General features: G+C 48.0%; 8 protein-coding genes across 8 annotated transcripts; 5 read left to right on the top strand and 3 right to left on the bottom strand.

Annotated features, from left to right (window-relative positions):
- Positions 1-251: 251 nt before the first annotated feature.
- N7525_007139 (uncharacterized protein) lies at positions 252-2,198 on the top strand (the record flags this gene model as incomplete). Its single annotated transcript, XM_002567665.1, has 6 exons — positions 252-463; positions 514-550; positions 598-738; positions 789-1,095; positions 1,146-1,713; positions 1,769-2,198. 6 exons carry the CDS (start codon positions 252-254, stop codon positions 2,196-2,198), a joined length of 1,695 nt encoding a protein of 564 aa, XP_002567711.1.
- A 311-nt stretch (positions 2,199-2,509) lies between these two features.
- On the bottom strand, positions 2,510-2,983 carry N7525_007138 (uncharacterized protein; the record flags this gene model as incomplete). Its single annotated transcript, XM_002567664.2, has 2 exons — positions 2,510-2,827; positions 2,888-2,983. The coding sequence occupies 2 exons, from the start codon at positions 2,981-2,983 to the stop codon at positions 2,510-2,512; spliced, it is 414 nt and encodes a 137-aa protein (XP_002567710.2).
- Positions 2,984-4,274: 1,291 nt separating this feature from the next.
- N7525_007137 (uncharacterized protein) lies at positions 4,275-5,497 on the top strand (the record flags this gene model as incomplete). Its single annotated transcript, XM_061213921.1, has 3 exons — positions 4,275-4,538; positions 4,596-4,820; positions 4,871-5,497. 3 exons carry the CDS (start codon positions 4,275-4,277, stop codon positions 5,495-5,497), a joined length of 1,116 nt encoding a protein of 371 aa, XP_061068352.1.
- A 588-nt stretch (positions 5,498-6,085) lies between these two features.
- Positions 6,086-8,096, top strand: N7525_007136 (uncharacterized protein; the record flags this gene model as incomplete). The annotated part of the gene is made up of 8 exons (XM_002567662.2): positions 6,086-6,205; positions 6,255-6,325; positions 6,388-6,411; positions 6,465-6,554; positions 6,608-6,690; positions 6,751-7,148; positions 7,220-7,549; positions 7,614-8,096. The coding sequence occupies 8 exons, from the start codon at positions 6,086-6,088 to the stop codon at positions 8,094-8,096; spliced, it is 1,599 nt and encodes a 532-aa protein (XP_002567708.2).
- Positions 8,097-9,657: 1,561 nt separating this feature from the next.
- Positions 9,658-10,769, bottom strand: N7525_007135 (uncharacterized protein; the record flags this gene model as incomplete). Its single annotated transcript, XM_002567661.1, has 4 exons — positions 9,658-9,750; positions 9,809-10,292; positions 10,350-10,483; positions 10,539-10,769. 4 exons carry the CDS (start codon positions 10,767-10,769, stop codon positions 9,658-9,660), a joined length of 942 nt encoding a protein of 313 aa, XP_002567707.1.
- Positions 10,770-15,012: 4,243 nt separating this feature from the next.
- Positions 15,013-16,278, top strand: N7525_007134 (TauD/TfdA dioxygenase family protein; the record flags this gene model as incomplete). Its single annotated transcript, XM_002567659.1, has 4 exons — positions 15,013-15,241; positions 15,295-15,624; positions 15,684-16,058; positions 16,109-16,278. 4 exons carry the CDS (start codon positions 15,013-15,015, stop codon positions 16,276-16,278), a joined length of 1,104 nt encoding a protein of 367 aa, XP_002567705.1.
- Positions 16,279-16,504: 226 nt separating this feature from the next.
- On the bottom strand, positions 16,505-17,369 carry N7525_007133 (uncharacterized protein; the record flags this gene model as incomplete). The annotated part of the gene is made up of 2 exons (XM_061213920.1): positions 16,505-17,100; positions 17,135-17,369. 2 exons carry the CDS (start codon positions 17,367-17,369, stop codon positions 16,505-16,507), a joined length of 831 nt encoding a protein of 276 aa, XP_061068351.1.
- A 369-nt stretch (positions 17,370-17,738) lies between these two features.
- On the top strand, positions 17,739-19,398 carry N7525_007132 (cytochrome P450; the record flags this gene model as incomplete). Its single annotated transcript, XM_061213919.1, has 3 exons — positions 17,739-19,102; positions 19,167-19,311; positions 19,363-19,398. The coding sequence occupies 3 exons, from the start codon at positions 17,739-17,741 to the stop codon at positions 19,396-19,398; spliced, it is 1,545 nt and encodes a 514-aa protein (XP_061068350.1).
- Positions 19,399-19,604: the final 206 nt, after the last annotated feature.

Genomic DNA, 19,604 nt, shown 5'->3' with positions numbered 1-19,604 from the left:
TTTAACCCCAACCAAGCATTAATAAGCTTGAGTGATAAGCAATTCGGTCATTCCCGGCCCTCAGGAGACATCGAGTCGGAGATCCGTCGGGTTTAGACCCAAATGACCAAAATGGGCGATCTTAGTAGTTTCTGGCCTTCCCGTTCGATACTAGCAATACAAAGTGGATATTCCAGCCGAGCGGGGTTATCTGGACTTAATGGTATAAGATATGACTCGAACTTCAGGTTTAACTAGGAAACCAATTCGAAATGGTGCTGTATACCAAGCTTTTCTTGGCCGTGCTGGCGAACTATGCCACGGCACAATTTGTGCCCGCGCCCACTGATTTGCTCACCAAAAAAGGACATGCCGGAATCGATGTGCGATATAAGGAAGTGCCTCCTGGGATTTGTGAACAAGATCCCAATGTGAAGAGTTATTCCGGTTACGCTGATGTTGGTGAGGACGAGCATATTTTCTGGTAAGCATCCCCGATAGAGATGAGCCCTAGGCAGCGACTGACCAGTACAGGTGGTTCTTTGAGGCTAGAAATGGAGACCCTAAAGATGTATGTCCCGATAGAATTAAAAATTCACAGTACTAACGATCAATAAGGCACCACTTACGGTCTGGATCAACGGAGGGCCGGGATCATCGTCGATGATCGGGTTATTCCAGGAATTAGGGCCCTGCGGAGTTGACCAGGACGGAAATGTATACAACAACCCTTATTCTTGGAGCAATGTGAGCAACATGGTAAGTCTGGATTCTTTTATTAGCCGAGACTCGAGCTCAACTGTCACCAGCTCTTCGTTGACCAACCTGCCACTGTTGGATTATCATATACAACACCTATTCCAGCCTATGAGGATAACGACGGCAATATTGTCCAGCTGCCCAGCGAGCAGTGCCCCGATTACGCCCGGGACCTTGGGACATGCGGCACATACTCCAAACCAGACATTGCCCTCGTTCCAAATACAACCGCAAATGCGGCCCCGAATATGTGGAAGACACTACAAGGGTTTATGGGGGCTTTCCCACAGTACTCGAGAAATGGCTTCAACTTCGCGACTGAGAGTTACGGGGGACATTATGGCCCAGTATTCAACGGTAAAGATCCCGAGCGTCCTTGAACGCTCCTGAGACTAACTTCGGAGCAGAGTACTTCGTCAAACAGAACGCAAAAAAGCCCCACAACTCGATTCGGATCGATCTCGAGAACGTCCTTATTGGAAATGGCTGGTTCGACCCGCTGATTCAATATCAAGCGTACTACAACTTCTCCATATTCCCTGGAAACACATACGACTTCAACCCATATAACGAATCCGTCCAGGCCGAATGGTACAACAACCTTTACGGAGAAGGGAACTGCGTGGATCGGACTCGGGAATGTTACGCGACCGGTCGAAACGATATTTGCTCTGCTGCAGATGACTTCTGCGCCTCGAAGGTTGAGTCACTATTTGACATCTACTCTGAACGTGACGAGTACGATATGCGAGAGTTAACGCCCGACCCGTTCCCGTACGCATTCTACGTCGATTATCTCAACAGCCCTAAAGTCCAAGCCGCTATTGGAGCATACCAGAACTTCTCAGAGTCTTCCGGGACTGTGAGCAATGCCTTTGGAAACACAGGTGACGACGACCGCGAGTCAGGGACGATAGAGAGTGTGAGGAAGTTGCTGGAAGCTGGGGTACAGGTATTGCTGTATTTCGGGGATGCGTGAGACCTCCTATACCATGAGATGACTACTGGGCCGTGCTAATTTGAGTTCCAGCGACTATAACTGCAATTGGCTCGGTGGACAAGTTGTTGCTGAGGAGATCAATGCCCCAGGGTACGAACATGCAGGGTTCGTGAATATCACCACTTCGGATGGCGTTGTTCATGGACAGGTTCGTCAAAGTGACTTGTTTAGCTTTGTCCGAATTTATGAGTCCGGGCATGAAGTACCTTTCTACCAGCCGTTGGCTTCGTTGGAGATGTTCGAGAGGGTGCTTTTGAGAAAGGATATTGCGACGGGCAAGGAACATTTAAAGACGCTCGGCGGTTATCGAACCCGTGGAACCCCTACAAGCGACTACCGCGAGGGCAATGGTACGGTGGTTCTGAAAGTGCTTGATAGCAATGCGACCTATAACACCACTCTCAACGGGCCGAACCCATCTGACTTGGCTTCGGCCAGATTACGCAGACGTGGTAATTGAGAAGGGACTGAGAAGTAGATCATGTACAACTAGTTTACAATGCGAAGGGAGCTATTCTTACTTCTAGTGTTCTTGTGATGCAACTGTTTGTGAGATTCCTTTCATTTAGAGGATTCAAATTTGAAGAACAAATGGTATTGTCAACGCTATCGATTCCACATTTGAGCACATTGACGCCGTAGTACGCAGACCCCCCCCCCCCCCCCCCCCCCCCCCCCCGATCCAGCTCCTCCCTCTCTTTCGTTTCATTCTCGCTCTCCGTGGGGGACAACTTCAGTCTAGGGCGGCCTTGTAGCACGAGTGGTCTCTGCTTAGTTCGCATCTATGGTAAACAAAAGAACCTCCTCTTCTTCCTGATTGTACATAGAACCGAACTCGGGCTCAGGGGCAGCCATGGCAGAAGTCTTGTGGTGTTTTGCAGGCGAGTCAGCGTCCTTGGTCGCGCGACCCTTGGCAGAACCACGTGCCTTGGGTGCAGCGTTGCTATCCTCAGGCTTGGATTCGGTAGCCTGAGTAGCAGACTCCTCTTTTTCCATAAGCGCGAAAAGGATCTTCTTGGCACGCCAGTAGTTGGCCCGGGCAGAAGTCTTCTTCACACCGGCGAGAGCGCCAAGCTTCTCGGAGTCGATCTATGAGATTAATATTATTAGACGGAACTAGGGATCTATAAAAAGGGTATGGGTACTGACTTTGCCATTGTGGCACAGGGTACCGAGGATCAGTAGTCTCGCATCGTCCATGGTCAGCTCAGCGAGCTTCTCATCAAGCTTGATTTGGGTAGTCATTTCGTTGGCTTTTAGATAATGAGCAGTCAGTCAAATAGATCTCAGAATGATGACCGATAACATACTAATGTAGACGAAGTGATAAAGATGATTTGGAGGATAAGTGAGAGATGTAGATGGATAGCAGAGATGAGAGACGAACAAGAAACTGAGAGAAAAATCATCGAGGGCGAAGGTCGCGCGAACAAACATCGATTTTTGAAACCATCAAACCCAATTCTCGGCGCCGCAGTCGCGACGATGACAACTGCAAGTTGTTTAACTACAGTTGATCCGACAGCGCTTTCCGGAAGTGATACTACCTAATATAGATATGATATTGTACTTTGTCCACACAGTATATCTCGTATATAATCTCGGAACTCTTGAAGCTACACGCTAATAGGGTTATGGAGGAGGAAGAATCTCTTGGTATACAAAGTAGCAAAGCAGGGCCTTTATAAAGGCGTGACAAACGAACAAAGCGCTCAGTCTGCCACCATAATAAGGCATCCATGTGGGATGGGATGATTTCAACAGGAACTACATATGCTATTTCTACAATGGAATTAGTTTTAACCAGATTGACCAACTCATGGAGTTGGATGGTGGTAGATGGTGATATATTATATGGCTGTGCCCTCTACTGTACTGATGTGCCCCTGCAAGCGTGAGCCATATCCCTTGCATAATGACAGAGTTTCTGTCAAATATGGCCTATATTATCAATTTATTACTGAGTAGAAGATGTCGTAGTTTGACACACAAGATTAATATAAACAAAATATAAATCCACGGGACCCTGATTCAGGGAGGTGGAAGGTATGCAATGTATGTAAGATTGTGCTTCCTATTCAGGGTGTTAAGAGCCAAGAAAAACAACAGTTCCAGACAAATTGCACACGCGACAGGGGGGAATAATGGAAGACTCTACAAATTAAAGGATTCCGGAATTTAGAAGAAAAGAAGAAATTAATCCTAACCAATTTACTAGACAACCTGCGGTTCGCAACCAAGTGGAGAGTTGATTCAGATTTACCACGAATAACGTGGCCTCATGGCAATCAAACTTTGAACATCCCTGCTAAGCCCTGCCGATGCAATATATCCTGTGCCCTTTCAGAGATTTCTATGTGATTAACTGCATTAACTGCATTAACTGCATATGGACACGACTCAGGACCAATCATCTACAAGGCCTCGCATCCCGTGGAAATAGCCGTGCACTGTGTATTACACACAACATGCGATTACTGCCCAGGTGCCCAGCACATGGGTTTGAGCTCATTTATTCTCTTCGATTCGTATCGCCATGCTTCCAGAGTTGAAAAACACCTGGACTCCTGCGGTCAATGTCTTGACATGGTTTATGCTGGTGACGGCCATATTGAGCGTCTTGACTCGCCTGGGGACAAAATACTTCATTTTTCGCAAATGGACATTTGACGATGGCCTTATCACTACGTCAATCGTGTTCTGCATTGCGCAGTCCATTGCTGTCTCGAAAGCCGCGGAGAATGGACTTGGACAGCACCGTGACATGCTGTCCGATGTCAAAATTGACCACATCATGAAGGTATGCGACAGACATGCCTTTTCTGGAACTATTGCTAATGCGACAAATGGCCCAAAGGCTGAATACGCCGCAACCATTCTATTCATCGCCAGCATTTGCTTCTCTAAACTGTCGCTTTTGGTCTTCATTCGCAACTTGACTCCCGCATCCTTGGATCGCCGATTTGCGCTTGTGCTGGGAATATCGATCGCAGTGTGGACTATTGCTAGCATTTTTACGGCTGCATTCCAATGCCATGTGCCGCAGACATGGAATTATCTACATGGGACCTGTTTCGACCGAGTGAGTAGTCGGTCCATCCCTAGCGACAGAAACCGCTGACCGTGTATCAGGGTGCGTGGTGGAATTATCTCGGCGTCACGAATATCTTGTCGGAGGGTGGGATAATCGGCCAAGCGCTGCTGGTGATCGTTCGTATCCAGACCGATTTCAGCAGAAAGGCTAGTCTGTTCAGTGTGTTCTTGGTCCGAGTCATGTACGTGTCAAGACCAGACTCCGTATTGAGAAAATCCGCTAACGAAGAGGATACTGGTAGCGTCATTATCGCGATTATTTTCCAACTCGCTTACGCTAATCAAACTTCCTCGGGTGATTTCACCTTTGATGCCTGGTCCGTCGCAATCGCCACTCAAGTGGCTCAAGCCATGAGTATCGTCACAGCCTGTTCCCCCCAGTTCAAACCTTTCTTGGATAGTCTCCAGTCAACAGGAATGGGATTGGGCATGACGAGTTCCAACAACAATGGCAGCAAACACAGGACATATGGCATGAGCACATTCAAGACATCCCGTCGCACTGCGGATACTCGAAGTGAGACTCACGAGTTAGTCTCAGTGCCCCACGAAGGGACTCATCGGGCTATGGTAACATCGGCTCCGGACGAGGACGCTGAAAGTCAGTCTAGCCAATCTAATATAATTGTGGAGACGACCTGGACGGTGACTGGAGGGACAAATTGAAGGGGAAAAACATGTGAAAAGTGAAAAGTCGATCCTTCGATCCACCTGTTCCAGAATATCGCGCCTTTCCCGTTCTGGGCCATTGGGTAAGTCTATAGGCCACGGAGTCTATCCCGAAAACCCACTATCCACTATCCACTACAACATCGAACATGCAACTCACATAATTCACATAATTCTCCGATATACAATTAATTGAATAGATTAATTTTTCCACTCTACGGAGTATTACCCGGAAATTTGCCAATTTAGTGATCGGCTTCCCGGAGTGAGTAGCGTTCCCGGTGTACGGAAGTAGGCCACCTTGTTCTTGTTATTGCTGGCCGTCTTGAAGAAATAATTTCCTGGCAATATCGATTAAGCAAGCCACATTATTCATGCCAATGCTCAAGTTTATTAGTCCTCATGCAACCCCTGCAATTGCTGCATTAGCGTCTAATGTTCCCCAACCACATGTAACCATGTGCCGAATTGGTTGCGCTAGTTTTGATTTTTTCTGACCCCTTGAACTTCGATGGTAGCAGGCAACTCCCCTCTTTCTGATCTGTCCGTTTTTGCTTTTTCCTTGTCCGCAATCACATATCCATTATGCGGTCTGACTATTCGAAGAAAATGCCCTCGTCGGGAGGAGAGGAGATTGGCGAATTATCAAGGAAGGAGCTTGATGATGCTAATCTCGCGCGCATGGGAAAACGTCCCGTCTTGAAGGTAGATCCTCTTTGAGAATTCGTATCAGATATGGACTAAATAAGGACAGCGCAACTTCGGCTTGATGTCAATGCTGGGTTTCAGTTGTACAATTCTGATTACCTGGGAGGGAATTGTTGTGTAAGTGTCATTGGTAATGGGTAACAACCCCGAGGGAACGATGGCTGATGACTGTGGCATAGGTTGTTCTTGCAAGCATACCAAAAGTAAGAGACGCGGACGGGTTATTCACCCCGCAGTGCTAACAGACGTTACACAGTGGAGGTCCAGCTGGAGCTGTATATGGTTTCCTCTTCGTTTGGGCGGGTGTCGCGGCTACCTTTGTGGTTCTAGCGGAGTTGGCATCGATGTATGAAATGATCTGTCTACTTTATCTATCTACCGAGACTAACCAGTCAATAGGGCACCAACATCTGGAGGGCAGTATCATTGGACATCCATGCTAGCCCCGCGATCGTGCATGAAACTCATGAGTTACCTGACAGGTGAGCAGAGGATATCGGATATCTAGAGTTATGCGAAGGTAAAGCTAACATATTTCACAGGCTGGCTTACTGTCATTGGGTGGCAAGCCACATATGCAACCTCATGCTATTTGGTCGGCACCTTGATTCAAGGCTTGATCGTGCTCACGAACAGTACATACGAGCCCAAGAACTGGCATGGAACTCTTCTATTCTGGGCAATCGTGCTATTTTGTGTCGCCATCAACAGTGTCGGAGGAAAGCTCCTGCCTCGATTTGAGGGCATGATCTTGATCCTTCACATCCTTGGCTTCTTCGCGATTCTCATCCCCTTGACTTACATGGCCGATCACGGAAGTTCCAAGGAGGTCTTTACGCAGTTCCTCAATTTGGGAGAATTCCCGTCTCAGGGACTGTCGTTCTTCGTCGGAATCGTCGGCTGTATCTATGCGTTTGCCGGCGGTGATGCCGCGGTTCATGTGCGTATATCCATCTCCTTCAAACTGCGCCAACATCGACACCGGGATTAATTCAAACTTTCAATCTCTAGATGTCTGAAGAAATCACGAATGCTGCCGTCGCAGTCCCCACCTCGATCATGCTGAGTGTCTTGATCAATGGATCCTTGGGTTTCGGCATGTTGATCGCCATGCTGTTTTGCAGCGGTGATCTCGGATCGGCCCTGGAATCACCCACTGGGTACCCGTTCATGGCCATTTTCAAGCAGGCCACAGGATCCACAGCCGGAACAGCGGTGATGGGCTCGATCGTCACCACCATGGGGGCAACCACATCAGTTGGCATGTTGGCGTCCACTTCGCGGCAATTCTGGTCCTTCTCGAGAGACCGCGGCATTCCTGGTTGGCGATTATGGAGCCAGGTAAGTTATTCTTCCGACACCCTAAGCACTGTCAGGATTGTCAAATTAACGGTAAAAAACACAGGTCACCGAGCACTCTGCCGTCCCGCTATACTCCGTTCTGGCGACATCCGTAATTTCCTGCCTCCTCGCACTCATAAATATCGGCTCCGCCGTCGCCTTCAACGATCTCTGCTCCATGGCCATCTCCGGTCTTTACCTGTCATACATGGTGGTTGGCGGACTTCTCCTCTGGCGCCGTTGCACGGGCGGGATCAGCTCTGTTCGCAGCAGTGATTCCGCTATCATCAACACCGCTGGTGCGAAGCTCGTATGGGGCCCGTTCCATCTGCCCGGCATCTGGGGTATTCTTATCAACACATGGGCTTTGGTTTACATGACAATTGCTGTCTTCTTTAGCTTCTGGCCACCGGCTTGGGTGGTGACTGTCCAGACTATGAACTTTAGTGTCGTTGGGACTATGGGAACTATCATCCTCAGTCTTTTCTACTACTATGTCCGTGCGAGAAAGGTCTATAGCGGGCCTATCATGGAGCACACCCTTTGAAACAGTACCGACGGGTTTGGTTGTGCTTCATGGGTTGGAGCTTGCTGATGTATATAATTTCTGTATAGTCTGGGATATATTTTTTGTTGCGAGGCATTATGGATTAATCAAGAGAGAAAAGCTTGTTTGTTGAATACATTCACCGAAGTACACATTCATCTTTATGCCAGACCCCTAATTCATAACAAAGTCTTTACCCCTGTGCGATGTGGATCGGAGATCTGAATCTTGTGCACGGGTAACTGACTCTTAGTCCTAAGAGTTAACACGTAAGGCTGAATGGATAAAATGTCAAAGCGCACTGCTGAAACATCGCCTATCATAGGAGCCACGAGGGTCGACATCTGCCTTTCGCACGTGCGGATAGAAACAGTTGAATTGAAGTATGAAACCTAAACTTAGCCTCCCGCATCTGGACCGAGGTTGGATTTGTTGCACTTTTTCGGGTGACCCGCCGTTCATACATCAGGAACCTGCTAACAAAACAGATAGACATCGGGAAGAATACCAACATTACTGCCCACGACATTATTGCGCTAAGTTCTTTATATTCTTTGATATAGTATGGAAGCAATCTTTGACTTGTTGTCGGTTGGAAGTATACATTTTGAAGACATTCAGAGCCTAGATAGTACTACGACCAACACATAGTATACTTCGCGAAGCTAATATACCTATAAATTAAAAAGAACTAGCGGTGAGATTCCATTGATGTCTTTCCGTGAGACATGTACAGAACGTACGGAGCAGCACAGGGTCATTGGCCATCTTTTCGAAGACCAAGAAAAGGCAAATATACCTAGAATTACCATTTTCACTAGAAGTATGCGCCAAGAGGCAAATCCTTGGTAGGTAGGCGCTGTTGGGTTGCACAAGAAGGCGCTTCGCCCTGTTGCCTTTTCGAGGCACCAAAACCAACACCAAGGGCTACATGCAAGGGATATCACAACCGGCGTAGGAAGGATTCGAGGCAATAATATCCAATCTGTTGTGAAATAGCGTCGTCGCAGTGCAATATTCTAGGCCGTGTGTACATCTAATGGATATATCCAAACTGCAAAGGGCACGCCTAGCAGATCATTCAACGGGCTCGTAAAGGGGCCCTTTCCCGGGCATAACAAGTGGAGCACATTTTTGAGCAAATTACATTGATGTACACATTATGAAGGTGCGCGTTGGAAGGACTGTGGGAATTGTTGTCTGCATTTCCGTGGGTATCGTAAGTACATAATTAAACAACATTGAAGGCATTCGGATAGCTGCCACAGACAGACTAGGACCCCTGGTCGCAATTCGTGAACAACATGAGGGTAGCGCGTCTTGTTGCGCAGATAGAGTCTTGAAATAAAGAAGCGCAAATGATAAAATCAAACTTGTCTCAGAATGAACATGTCATGGTATCATTAGCAAACGAATGGAATAACGCCCCCAAGAGATCATGACCCTTCAAAGAGTAGGGGATTCGCAATAGAGCAAGCGAAAAGACGCGGAAGGAGAGACACAACGCTAAAGCAAATCAAAAGCCCAAACTAGTCGTATCAACCGCTGGTATGAGTAATTCTCAGCGGTTGTCGGATGGGTGGTTCATCTGCACTGGATGATCCTCGTATTGGAAATGGTGAGTTGGAGGCCATGAATAGAGCGGTAGTTGGTCCTAAAAAATCATTAGCACTTCTCCTTTTTCCGGTAATGGTTTCCGTGGTTCCACTCACTGGGCTCTCGATCTTTGTAAACGTAGGATCGGTCAACGTAGGATCGATATCAATATCCGAACCCCAAATCGCGGGGTTCATCTGCTGATGGGGTGATGAAAATGCCTCAGGCTTCAGGATGCTCCGGAGGTATTGATCGATGGCAGTCACCATCTCCACGGGCATGCCTGAGGCGGGATATTGGGGGTTCGAGAAAGAGTCGCTCGCGACTGGTGAGCTGCACATATCGTTCGTATAGGAATAGGGCGATGAGTGGTCATCAACAGATGCAGAAGACTGGCTCTGGCCCCTGGCATACTGGGGGCATGGGATTGTGGAATCCATACTTCCCCATACCCCAGAATAATTATCGACAGTATCCGCTTGAAATGAAATAGGAGCTGAATTTGCTGGTTGCGGCTGCATCTGTTGTTGTAGGCCTGGCCGCCGAGGTGATGTGTCGCTTCGTGCGTATGATACGTTTTCCTTTGCTGCTGATGCCGCACTTTATTCAGGTCAGTCCATAGGTTCAGTATTCTCTAACTGTTAGGGTGTCACTCACTGTCGACCTAAATGCTGAGCCAAGTAGTCCGGGCGATGGAATGCCTTTTTGCACCCTTCGGATGTGCAAGGGTATTTCTTTTTAGGCTCGTGGCTGAGCTCATGTCGTCTGCGGTGTTCGGCTCTGGTAAATACCTGTATGGCGGTGATCAGCGAGATAATTCATCTGCGATATTCTTAGGGTGCTCACCTTCGGACATCCAGGGCGCTGGCACGCATGGACTCTCTTGCCCTTCATAGCTTTGCTGACCCGTTGAGAGTTTGTTTGGGAAGGCGAAGAAACATTGACAGGTGGACCGGGGTACATCTTCGTTTGGCTTGCGTTATTGTGGTTGGCCAGTGTTGACGGCGCGGGAGTGGTACATCCAAGGTCGAGTGTTGGCGTAATGGAGTCGGTAAATGGGGTGTTGAAGGTGGACATATTGTAGGTGTAAAGGCAGAATACTCCCAAGTGGCTGATGCGGCTCAATATGCCATTCGGGACGAAGTTGCGCACGTTTAGATGTTGTGGAAGTTGTATGAACTCAAGTGGGGGAGGTGATACGAAGAGATATCAGATGAGAAATAAAGAGAAAGGGAAAAGAGGTTTAATAAATCTTTTATTGTCGACAGCTCTATGGAGGGTGGGTATCTCGGACGGTCTCGGTCGTATCTCTAAACCCTCCCAAATGTACTGGTCGCCGATCAAGTACCTAATTAGTAAAATAATCGAGAACCAAGCTAATACTGAATGGTCAGCCAAAAAACGCCTGAAACGGCCCAAAGAACGCCTAGTGGCTATAATTTCCACCTGCAGGGATGTTTTGGGCCAAAAGCGAATCGAGCGACGTTCGGTGAATTTTCGACAATGACGGGGGATCACCTCGTCGATCAGAGAGCCTCAGCCTCCTGGATCGGTCACCCACGTAGCTCAACTACCTTCATCCTATTGGGCTGTTATCGTCCCCACTTGGGCGTTTATGGGTTAATGCAGCCATCTGGAAGTCCTTTGCTGCATGTTCCAATATCGAGCTGTCTCCAGATTTTTCCCTAAGAGTGGGGTCTTTACCCATTAGGAAATCCAAACGATACCTAGGTAGAATCCTGTTCTAAACTACAGGGATCGAAAGAAGGGTTTGGTTTCGACAGGGCCGTAGCCCTGATGATAGATTTGATGCCGATCAAGTATGGACTCATCACCAAGGCGCGTTTGTTGCACCTGCGTTTCCCTCATCTGGTATGAGGATGTTCATCACTGTCAGTTTAAGAATGTCAGGCTGTGTGAAGATGTATTTTTGGCAGATTGCACGTGGATCATTGCGGTGTTGAGCAAGTGGCATGATATGTTGCAGCAACCCGGCAGGCTGAGTCGAAATTCAGAACAACCAACGCCAAGAGATATCTGTGATTGGCTCAAGTACACCGGGAATTCCTTTTTTTAAAGAAAGAGAAGAAAAAAAAGAGGAAAGGGTGCGGGTTCACAGATTCCGAGGTCGATCTGCACCCGGATGGTTGATCTCCTCCCGTCGACTTTTCGCTAAAGAGGCTCAACACGCCCGGGCGAGGACTCACTGGCCTTGGCGTCGAACGTGCATATACGCGAGCCCACCCTGACCAATGGGTCGTCCGCTCTGGATCCACGGATCCCTCCAGTCCGGGCTTGGGTGGGCACACGGGTAACTGACAATCCACTCGGTGTATACTCCGTACACTTCCACACTTCTACTTCTCCTTTCTACACGAGATTTATATAGCAAGACGAGTTTGTCTTCTCATGTCACTTTATTTTCCCCTGCAGTCTAATGGAAACGCCCTAGCATCCGGACTTCTCTCAGTCATACAATGAAACTTGGAGTGTTACTTCGGGACGCTGGGGTCTCAGTACGTGGGGGCCAATACCATACAGATGAGTATCCATTCCCAAGCAACATCAGAAATATAATTTGTAGGGCATAGTGTAATTATCACCATTCCCGTTTCCCCTATGTAATGTTCGGCAGTCGGCAAAATCATTTACTGGAAATATCTCGAGTCTTGTGGTCGGGCTGGCCTTGCCATTTAAAGCAAGTCTCTCTCCACTTCCCCATCTAAACAAATGCTTCAAGCAGTGGTCAGTGCACATCGTATTTTCATTTTGGCCGTTCGCCCTGTTTAAATACATTTCCGACATATTCATTCGGGAAGTGGACTCCGGAAGTAGTAATTTCATTAGCCATATGAATCGATGAGGCATTTAAACTTATCCTTCTGTACCTTACCCGAGATTAAAGGGAAACCTTGGAGCTTGGAGTATTTGTGGTGTTCCATCTTTGAGACACATTGAGGAATCTTAAATCCGGCCAAACACCGATGGCATTGTCCCAATGGTGTCAACATAAAATCTCCAGCAAATTCTAACTTCAGCCTTGGACATGGCTTACATGCTCGAGCCCTTGGCAGGGGATTATTCTAATATTCCACAGCCACATTGCTTCGCCCATGCTAATTCAGGATACGAGGAGGGTCAGAGATCGCCATTCAGAACTGTGACTTGGGCATAAAGTGGGGCTGGACATGATATCCAAAGATTCTCCCCTGTCATACATCGAAGACCACTGTCATTTACAGATGCTAAAACTTCACCTTGAAACTAGTGTCCGGCTTGGGGTTTGAGATTCTGACATCACCCGTTGACTTGTCGGGATACGAGGGTTCATAAAGCTTGTGTGAACAGCCTACTCCAGAGATCCACTACTCTATGGGGTAAATGATTCAGGTTGGTCTTCTCGGTACGGTATACGGAGTATGACTCTTGAACATGAACGTACCCACTACTCCGTTTCGCCTACCCGTTTGCTGATTAACTGCACTCGCTCTTTGCGTAGTTCATCGCTTGATTTCTTTTCCTTTTTTTTTTCTTTTTCTCCCTATACACATTTTCTTCGTGTCTGATATTCGAAACTTTTGAGGCTTCTAAACTGTGCTTTTTCCTCTCTTCCTTCAAACTTCGATGTCATTCAATTCGCTTGGCATATGGGACTGAGGTAAGGGTCCAATGCCCCGAGGTTTTCCCACTTGGGATAAGCAATATCAGACGTTGACCCTCAACCAAACCTTAGGAACATTTGAACATTAGCGTGGATGTTTTTAAAGTGATACTCGAAATGTGACTCAAGTTACTTGAAGTATGAGTCGGAGTATGATCTGTCGCTCCGACTGGGTTTCTTTTGGACAGCCATGAATATTGCGGATATTCTTGCTGGTTTCATAGTTTTTGGACTTTTGCATCTTCGTGTTGTGAAAGGTCAATCGGGATGGTGACGGCTGCCTTTGCTGGAGGTGGGTAGACATTCCATGTAATATAAAAGGGCGCAATACTCACATCGAGAACAGGGCTTTCGGACACACCTATTCAGCCTATCTGCATATGTTTAATGCCAACACGATCATGTGGGACTGCTGATTGCTCTTGGTGTAAATCGGGCTGATTCGCTGCCCTATAAGAATAGCAAACCTTTCGATCGTCATTGACACCATTCGCAGGGCAGAAACCATCATTGTCAATTTAGCATTTTCTAATGACCCAAGTACACGGTCATGCCAAGTATAGAACATCTTATGGCTTACAAAATTATAGCGCACGCTACTCAAGTTAGCTGGAACTCCCGCATCCCAAGCACTGTCTGATCCCGGATGGTCTCGGCTGCCATGTAAACATGTGTGTCCAAGCATTAGAAATTATTGCTTCCAATATCTATCACCCTGGTTGGCCAAGAAATTCCTTAAGGAATCTGTTTCCACATTTGTTCAGAGCGCTAATTTAGCTCACATGACGCTCTCCGCTACCGAAGAGGCAATAGTACTTCAGCGGGACTTGTTGTTTCAAACACTCCATATATTTGTTGACGCAAGCTATACTATTATTTGGCGCAACCAAAGCTGTGACAGGAATTGGAACGCTACGCCGGATAACGAAAAGACGCATTACTTGGCAACCAAGACGGACCAAGGATAAGCGACTAGTTTCTCGGTTTGGCTATTGATTATCTCTCCAAGAATTGGGACTCGCACTCGATGTGAAGAGTCGGGAAGAGCCGACTTAGTCCGTTAGGACATGGAGGATGCTCCGTACAATTTGATACCCGAATAAACAAATATCTAACTCATGCATAGTCCATAAAGCTGTAGTAAGCGTCGGGTCTAAACAAGACACTCTCGATGTTGATGCATCAATCCAGCAGATAGTCTATGAAAATACGCGAGCAGACCGATTATTTCAGCTTTGTCTGATTGAGCACAGCTTCTGGCCCTAACTGATATAGGTATAGTATTGTTTGTAATCAACGATGTTGCGCAACCTCCAGTAAATATGATCCCATCATCACGGCATTTTCAGATGGCGGGATGTCAGACAATTCTTGGGGGAAATGACGAATGTCAACTGTAACAAAACAGATTGTCCGTTATCTATCAAGACGATCAACATCCAAGACGTGCTTTTAATCTAACTGTGCGACAACGTTCCAGATCTGCGGGGTTTCGACAATGAGGTCTGGGCATAACAACAATACGGATGTCGCAAGCGGATAATCGGCAACATCTAGCCTTCGCGAAGTATAAGATGGGCTTCCTGGTCCCAGCTTTTACCTCTCTGCATCAACGAGCAACGCCATCCAGCAATAACTACTATATACAAGACCCTTGCCATGGCATCCGCTATCACCGAAACTGCACCTGCGGTTGTTCCCGTCGTTGAAGACAAGATTACACTGACAGGTCTCGCACGTGAGCCTATCAAGTACAGCGGAACTCTCGATGCTTTCGAGTCCTTCGATGTCACTCCAGTTATTGGACGCGAATTCCCCAATGCTAACTTGAAGGACTTCCTGCGCGCCCCCAATTCCGATGATCTGCTTCGGGATCTTGCTCTAACCAGTGAGTTGTGCCGGTGGCTTTGCGTGGCATATAGAGCTGACATAACATCTTAGTCTCACAACGAGGAGTAGTCTTCTTCCGTAAGCAGGATAGCCTAGACAACGACCTGCAAAAGGAGCTTGTCCAGCGACTTGGTGAACTCTCGGGCAAGCCAAGCACATCCGGGCTGCATATTCATCCGGTGGCAAACTCAGGTCGGGAACACAGTGTCAAAGACGATGAGATCAGTGTGATCAGTTCCGCTAGCCGGGAAAAGCTGTACAAGGACAGAAACACGCGCAAGCAGACTTCGCGCAGAGAGTGGCACAGCGACATCACCTTTGAGCCCATCCCTAGTGATTATACTCTCTTGCGTCTCACGGAGCTCCCGAAAACCGGCGGTGGTAAGGCCCCCGTTGTATCCTCTCTATGAAATGGCCCGGGGACACTAATTACTTGCCAGACACCTTGTGGGCCTCTGGGTACGAGGTTTACGACCGTATCTCCCAGCCCTACCAGAAGTTCCTGGAGGGTCTGACCGCAACCTATGCGCAACCCGGTTTCAACGAAGTTGCCAAGCGCAACGATTTCACAATCCACCCTGGTCCTAGAGGGGCACCTGAAAACGTTGGAGAGGAGCTCCGAGCTGAGCACCCTGTCATTCGCACCAACCCTGTGACCGGTTGGAAGAGTGTTTTTGCTGTCGGCACACACGTGCAGAAGGTCAATGGTGTCTCTGAAGAGGAAAGCCGTCGTCTTCTCGACTGGTTCGTGTCACTCATCGTTGAGAATCACGACCTGCAGGTGCGCAATCGCTGGCAGAACCCGAACGATCTTGGTATGATCTCCCGGAAAATTTGTGATTGCAGTATCTGATTCTTGTTATAGCCATCTGGGATAACCGATCGGTATACCACGCCGCAACTTGGGATTATGACGGCCTTGGTCCACGGACTGGACACCGCGCTGTTGGCCTCGGGGAGAGGCCATATCTGGATCCCAAGAGCACTGGAAGACGGGAGGCACTCGTCAAGAGTGAATTGGTGGTGCTGTCATAGTCCGCTTTTGGCATATTAGCCCCCTGCGATGCAATTTGATGGAAACTCTTGGCTCCGAGACACGGTTTACAAGTGTCTGCACTAGTTTGCCGTGATATATTTAACTGAAAGGAAATACGATTGTTTAACTGTGCTTCAAGTAGTACAAAATAGAAAATCCAATACCGTGCACTAGTGAATAATAGGAAGCACAGTCTTTACATCCACATCCGACCTTTTGCCCAGTTTAGAGACGAGAATGTCTGGTTTGCCGCGGGGGCTCAGAAGCAAGTGCGCGCAAAATGAAGTCGCAACCTCCAACGGTGACCTTCTCACCACTCTTACGTCCTCGCAGGTCAACGCCCAGTCCGTTAGCCATTGAAGGCAAACTATCGTTGCTCGGACCCAACGCATATTTTATCTCCCAGTGGTCATCCGTCCACTCTTCTCTTCGCGTGCTTACCTCCTCCCCAGTGATTTGAACAGTCCGTTCGCCAAGGGGCGTTCGCCTAACCACGTGGATTTGCTTCTGACAGAGGACCAAATACGAGCCACCGATTTTCGCTAGAAACATCTTGGTAATTTTGTGCTGACCCTCTTCCAGAACGCCCTCATCAGACTCCAAGATCCACGAAAGGCCACGCCCGGGCCCTTCCGGCCCTTCGCGAAACGGAAGATACCTCCACACTTCTTCATAATCCGTCATCGGTGCTCCGGGTACATCTGGTCGAGCCATAGTGCCAGTTTCTAGAACGTCTCCATTGGGGAGCGGGATAAATGGACATGGGTTGCTCACGTTGAAATTGTGGTGGGAGTCAATCTCATGCGTAAAGACCACGCGCCCTATCGCAAATCAGCCGTTTATTGTGTGAAGTACCATCGACGGTCAGAAAGGCAGAGATCATACGCGGGTCGGTGCTTTCCTGGATACATTCTCCCGCAAGCGCCCAATCGATCTTGCCGGTTTGTTTATCGACTCGCAGATCGACGTACCATTCGCCAACCGTTATCACCAATGTGTCCGTGGTTTCGAAAGGTGTCTCTGATGCCCATCGCATTGAGATGCGTGTCGTCAGGCTCGATTCCAAAGTCGGCACAGATAACCTTGCCATTTTGGTGGCCACAATTCTTCGAAGATGTCTCCGCTGAAGAGCGGGGCAGATTTTGGCAGGTTAAGGATGGTATAAGTCATTTATATGATTCAATGGGACATATAAATACTGCAAATGGAATCTGCTAACATATCTTGGCCGTCAAAGTGTCTCCACAATCTCCAACTTCCAAGAAATCCAACCCCACACTGAGTCTCGCTGCCGGTTGCCCTTTCCGACTGAGACCTCGGGATAGTGACTCACTTATTTACTGATCGGATTCGAGAATACTCACGTATTCACTCATTATAAAGACTATAAAAAACATCCTTGATGTATTGCGAAACATCATTCCGTTATCCTGACCACCCTTGGCAAATTTGAAACACAATGACGTGGATCTTGGTCGCTGCTTTCATAGTAGCCTTCCTTGTCTACCAGCTCTCTATTTCCACTTTGTTTAGCCCACTTGCGCGAATCCCCGGTCCAAAGACTTTCGCCTTGACCAAATTCAAACTAGCGTATGAGGACTACAAAGGAACTCGCACGCGAAAGATCAACGCTCTCCATCAGCAATATGGACCCGTCGTTCGTATCGGGCCCAGTGAGGTGACGTTCAACAGCACCTCTGCCTTGCGTGCGATCTACGGCGCCGGAAGTGGCTTTGAGCGCACTGGCTTCTACCACATGTTCGAGGTTTACGGTCGAAAGAACATGTTTTCGTTCGCGACCGCGAAGCAGCATGGAGAAAGGAAGAAACTCTTTGCCCACGCCTACGCCAAATCTGTGATGCTCAAAGGACAGAATGCAGAAATGGTCGAGCAGAAGGTCAAGCTTTATATGGACCTTTTGGGGCGCGATGAGGGGAAAAGCGAGATATTCTCTACCTTGCACTATTTCTCCCTGGACACAATCACCGAGTTTCTTTACGGATCTTTCGGCAAGACCGCATGTCTCGAGGGACTGGGACAAGACCGCGCGCTCATCGGAGACATTATAGACACTGCCCGCCGCAAGCTATCGTGGTATGCAGTTCATTTCCCGCACTTCACGGAATGGCTTTACTCGAGGACTGGGATTAGTGGCTGCATTGCGAAATGGTTGTACCCGATGCAATTGCCAACGACTTACACCGGCATCAGACTTCACGCGATGAAAGCTACTCAGAAATATGCCAGTGCTTCTGCCAGTGAGAAAGCGGGCACATCAGCCCTGATCTCTAGACTGTGGAGCCACCACCATTCCGAAAAGCCAGATGGAATGGATGATCTCGATATTGCATCGGAATGTGCAGATCATCTTCTTGCCGGCATCGATACCACCAGCGACACACTGATGTTTCTGATATGGGCTCTTTCGCGGGCAGAGAACAAGCGGTTCCAAGACAAACTCATCGAGGAAGTCTGCAACATTCCCGAAGACTCGCTCAATGCAAATGGCATCCCCAAAGTGGAAATTAGTGACAGGCTCCCTTACCTCGATGCTGTTATCAGGGAGACACTCCGCCTCTACGCACCTCTTCCCGGATCAGAGCCACGCTCACTTCCCACGGCAGCCACAATCGATGGCTACACGATTCCGCCCCGAACAGTGGTTTCTATATCCCCGTACGCGCTCCATCGTAACCCTGAGGTTTTCAAAGATCCGACAAAATTTAATCCTGATCGCTGGCTGGATCCCTCTGAGAACGTGGCAGATATGAAGAAATGGTTCTGGGCATTTTCCAGTGGAGGAAGAATGTGTATTGGAATGCAGTATGTCCTTATTCTCTCCGGACGATTTCGTCTATGACTATGAGAGATGGCTAACAAAGAACAGCCTGGCAATGGCTGAAATGACTACTTTGGTCGCGGCCATCTATCGAAAATACAAAACCACACCAATGGGGGATTTTGGCACCGTCTCTCCTGGGATCACAGGTCGGTATGAGGTGTTCTGTGATGAAACTTGTAGCAAAATGCGGGTATGTTCAGCTAACATGTTTCTCTCAGAGACTTGCTAATCATGGAGACAGGAGCATGAGTGCCAGATTGAGTTCGCGCCACATTGAGTAATGTAGTTAGATGATAGTCTAAGTATAGTTGTGCTATATTTTTGATTTGAATTAGCTCGCATTAAAATTGGGCTTTGACAGATTGGATCATACTTTAGCCCTATATCTTATCAATTGAACTAAAATACCTATCCACTAGTTTCTACGCACAATAGATTGGTTCCTTCTATGATGATGCTAATAGTATTTCTACATGGCCCATA

The sequence above is a fragment of the Penicillium rubens genome (assembly GCF_028828025.1).
Source record: "Penicillium rubens strain IBT 27055 chromosome Unknown utg000003l_segment0_segment0, whole genome shotgun sequence".
Classification (NCBI taxonomy): domain Eukaryota; kingdom Fungi; phylum Ascomycota; class Eurotiomycetes; order Eurotiales; family Aspergillaceae; genus Penicillium; species Penicillium rubens.
The sequence above is the reverse complement of the archived record's forward strand: the minus strand, read 5'-3'. Positions and strand labels throughout refer to the sequence as shown.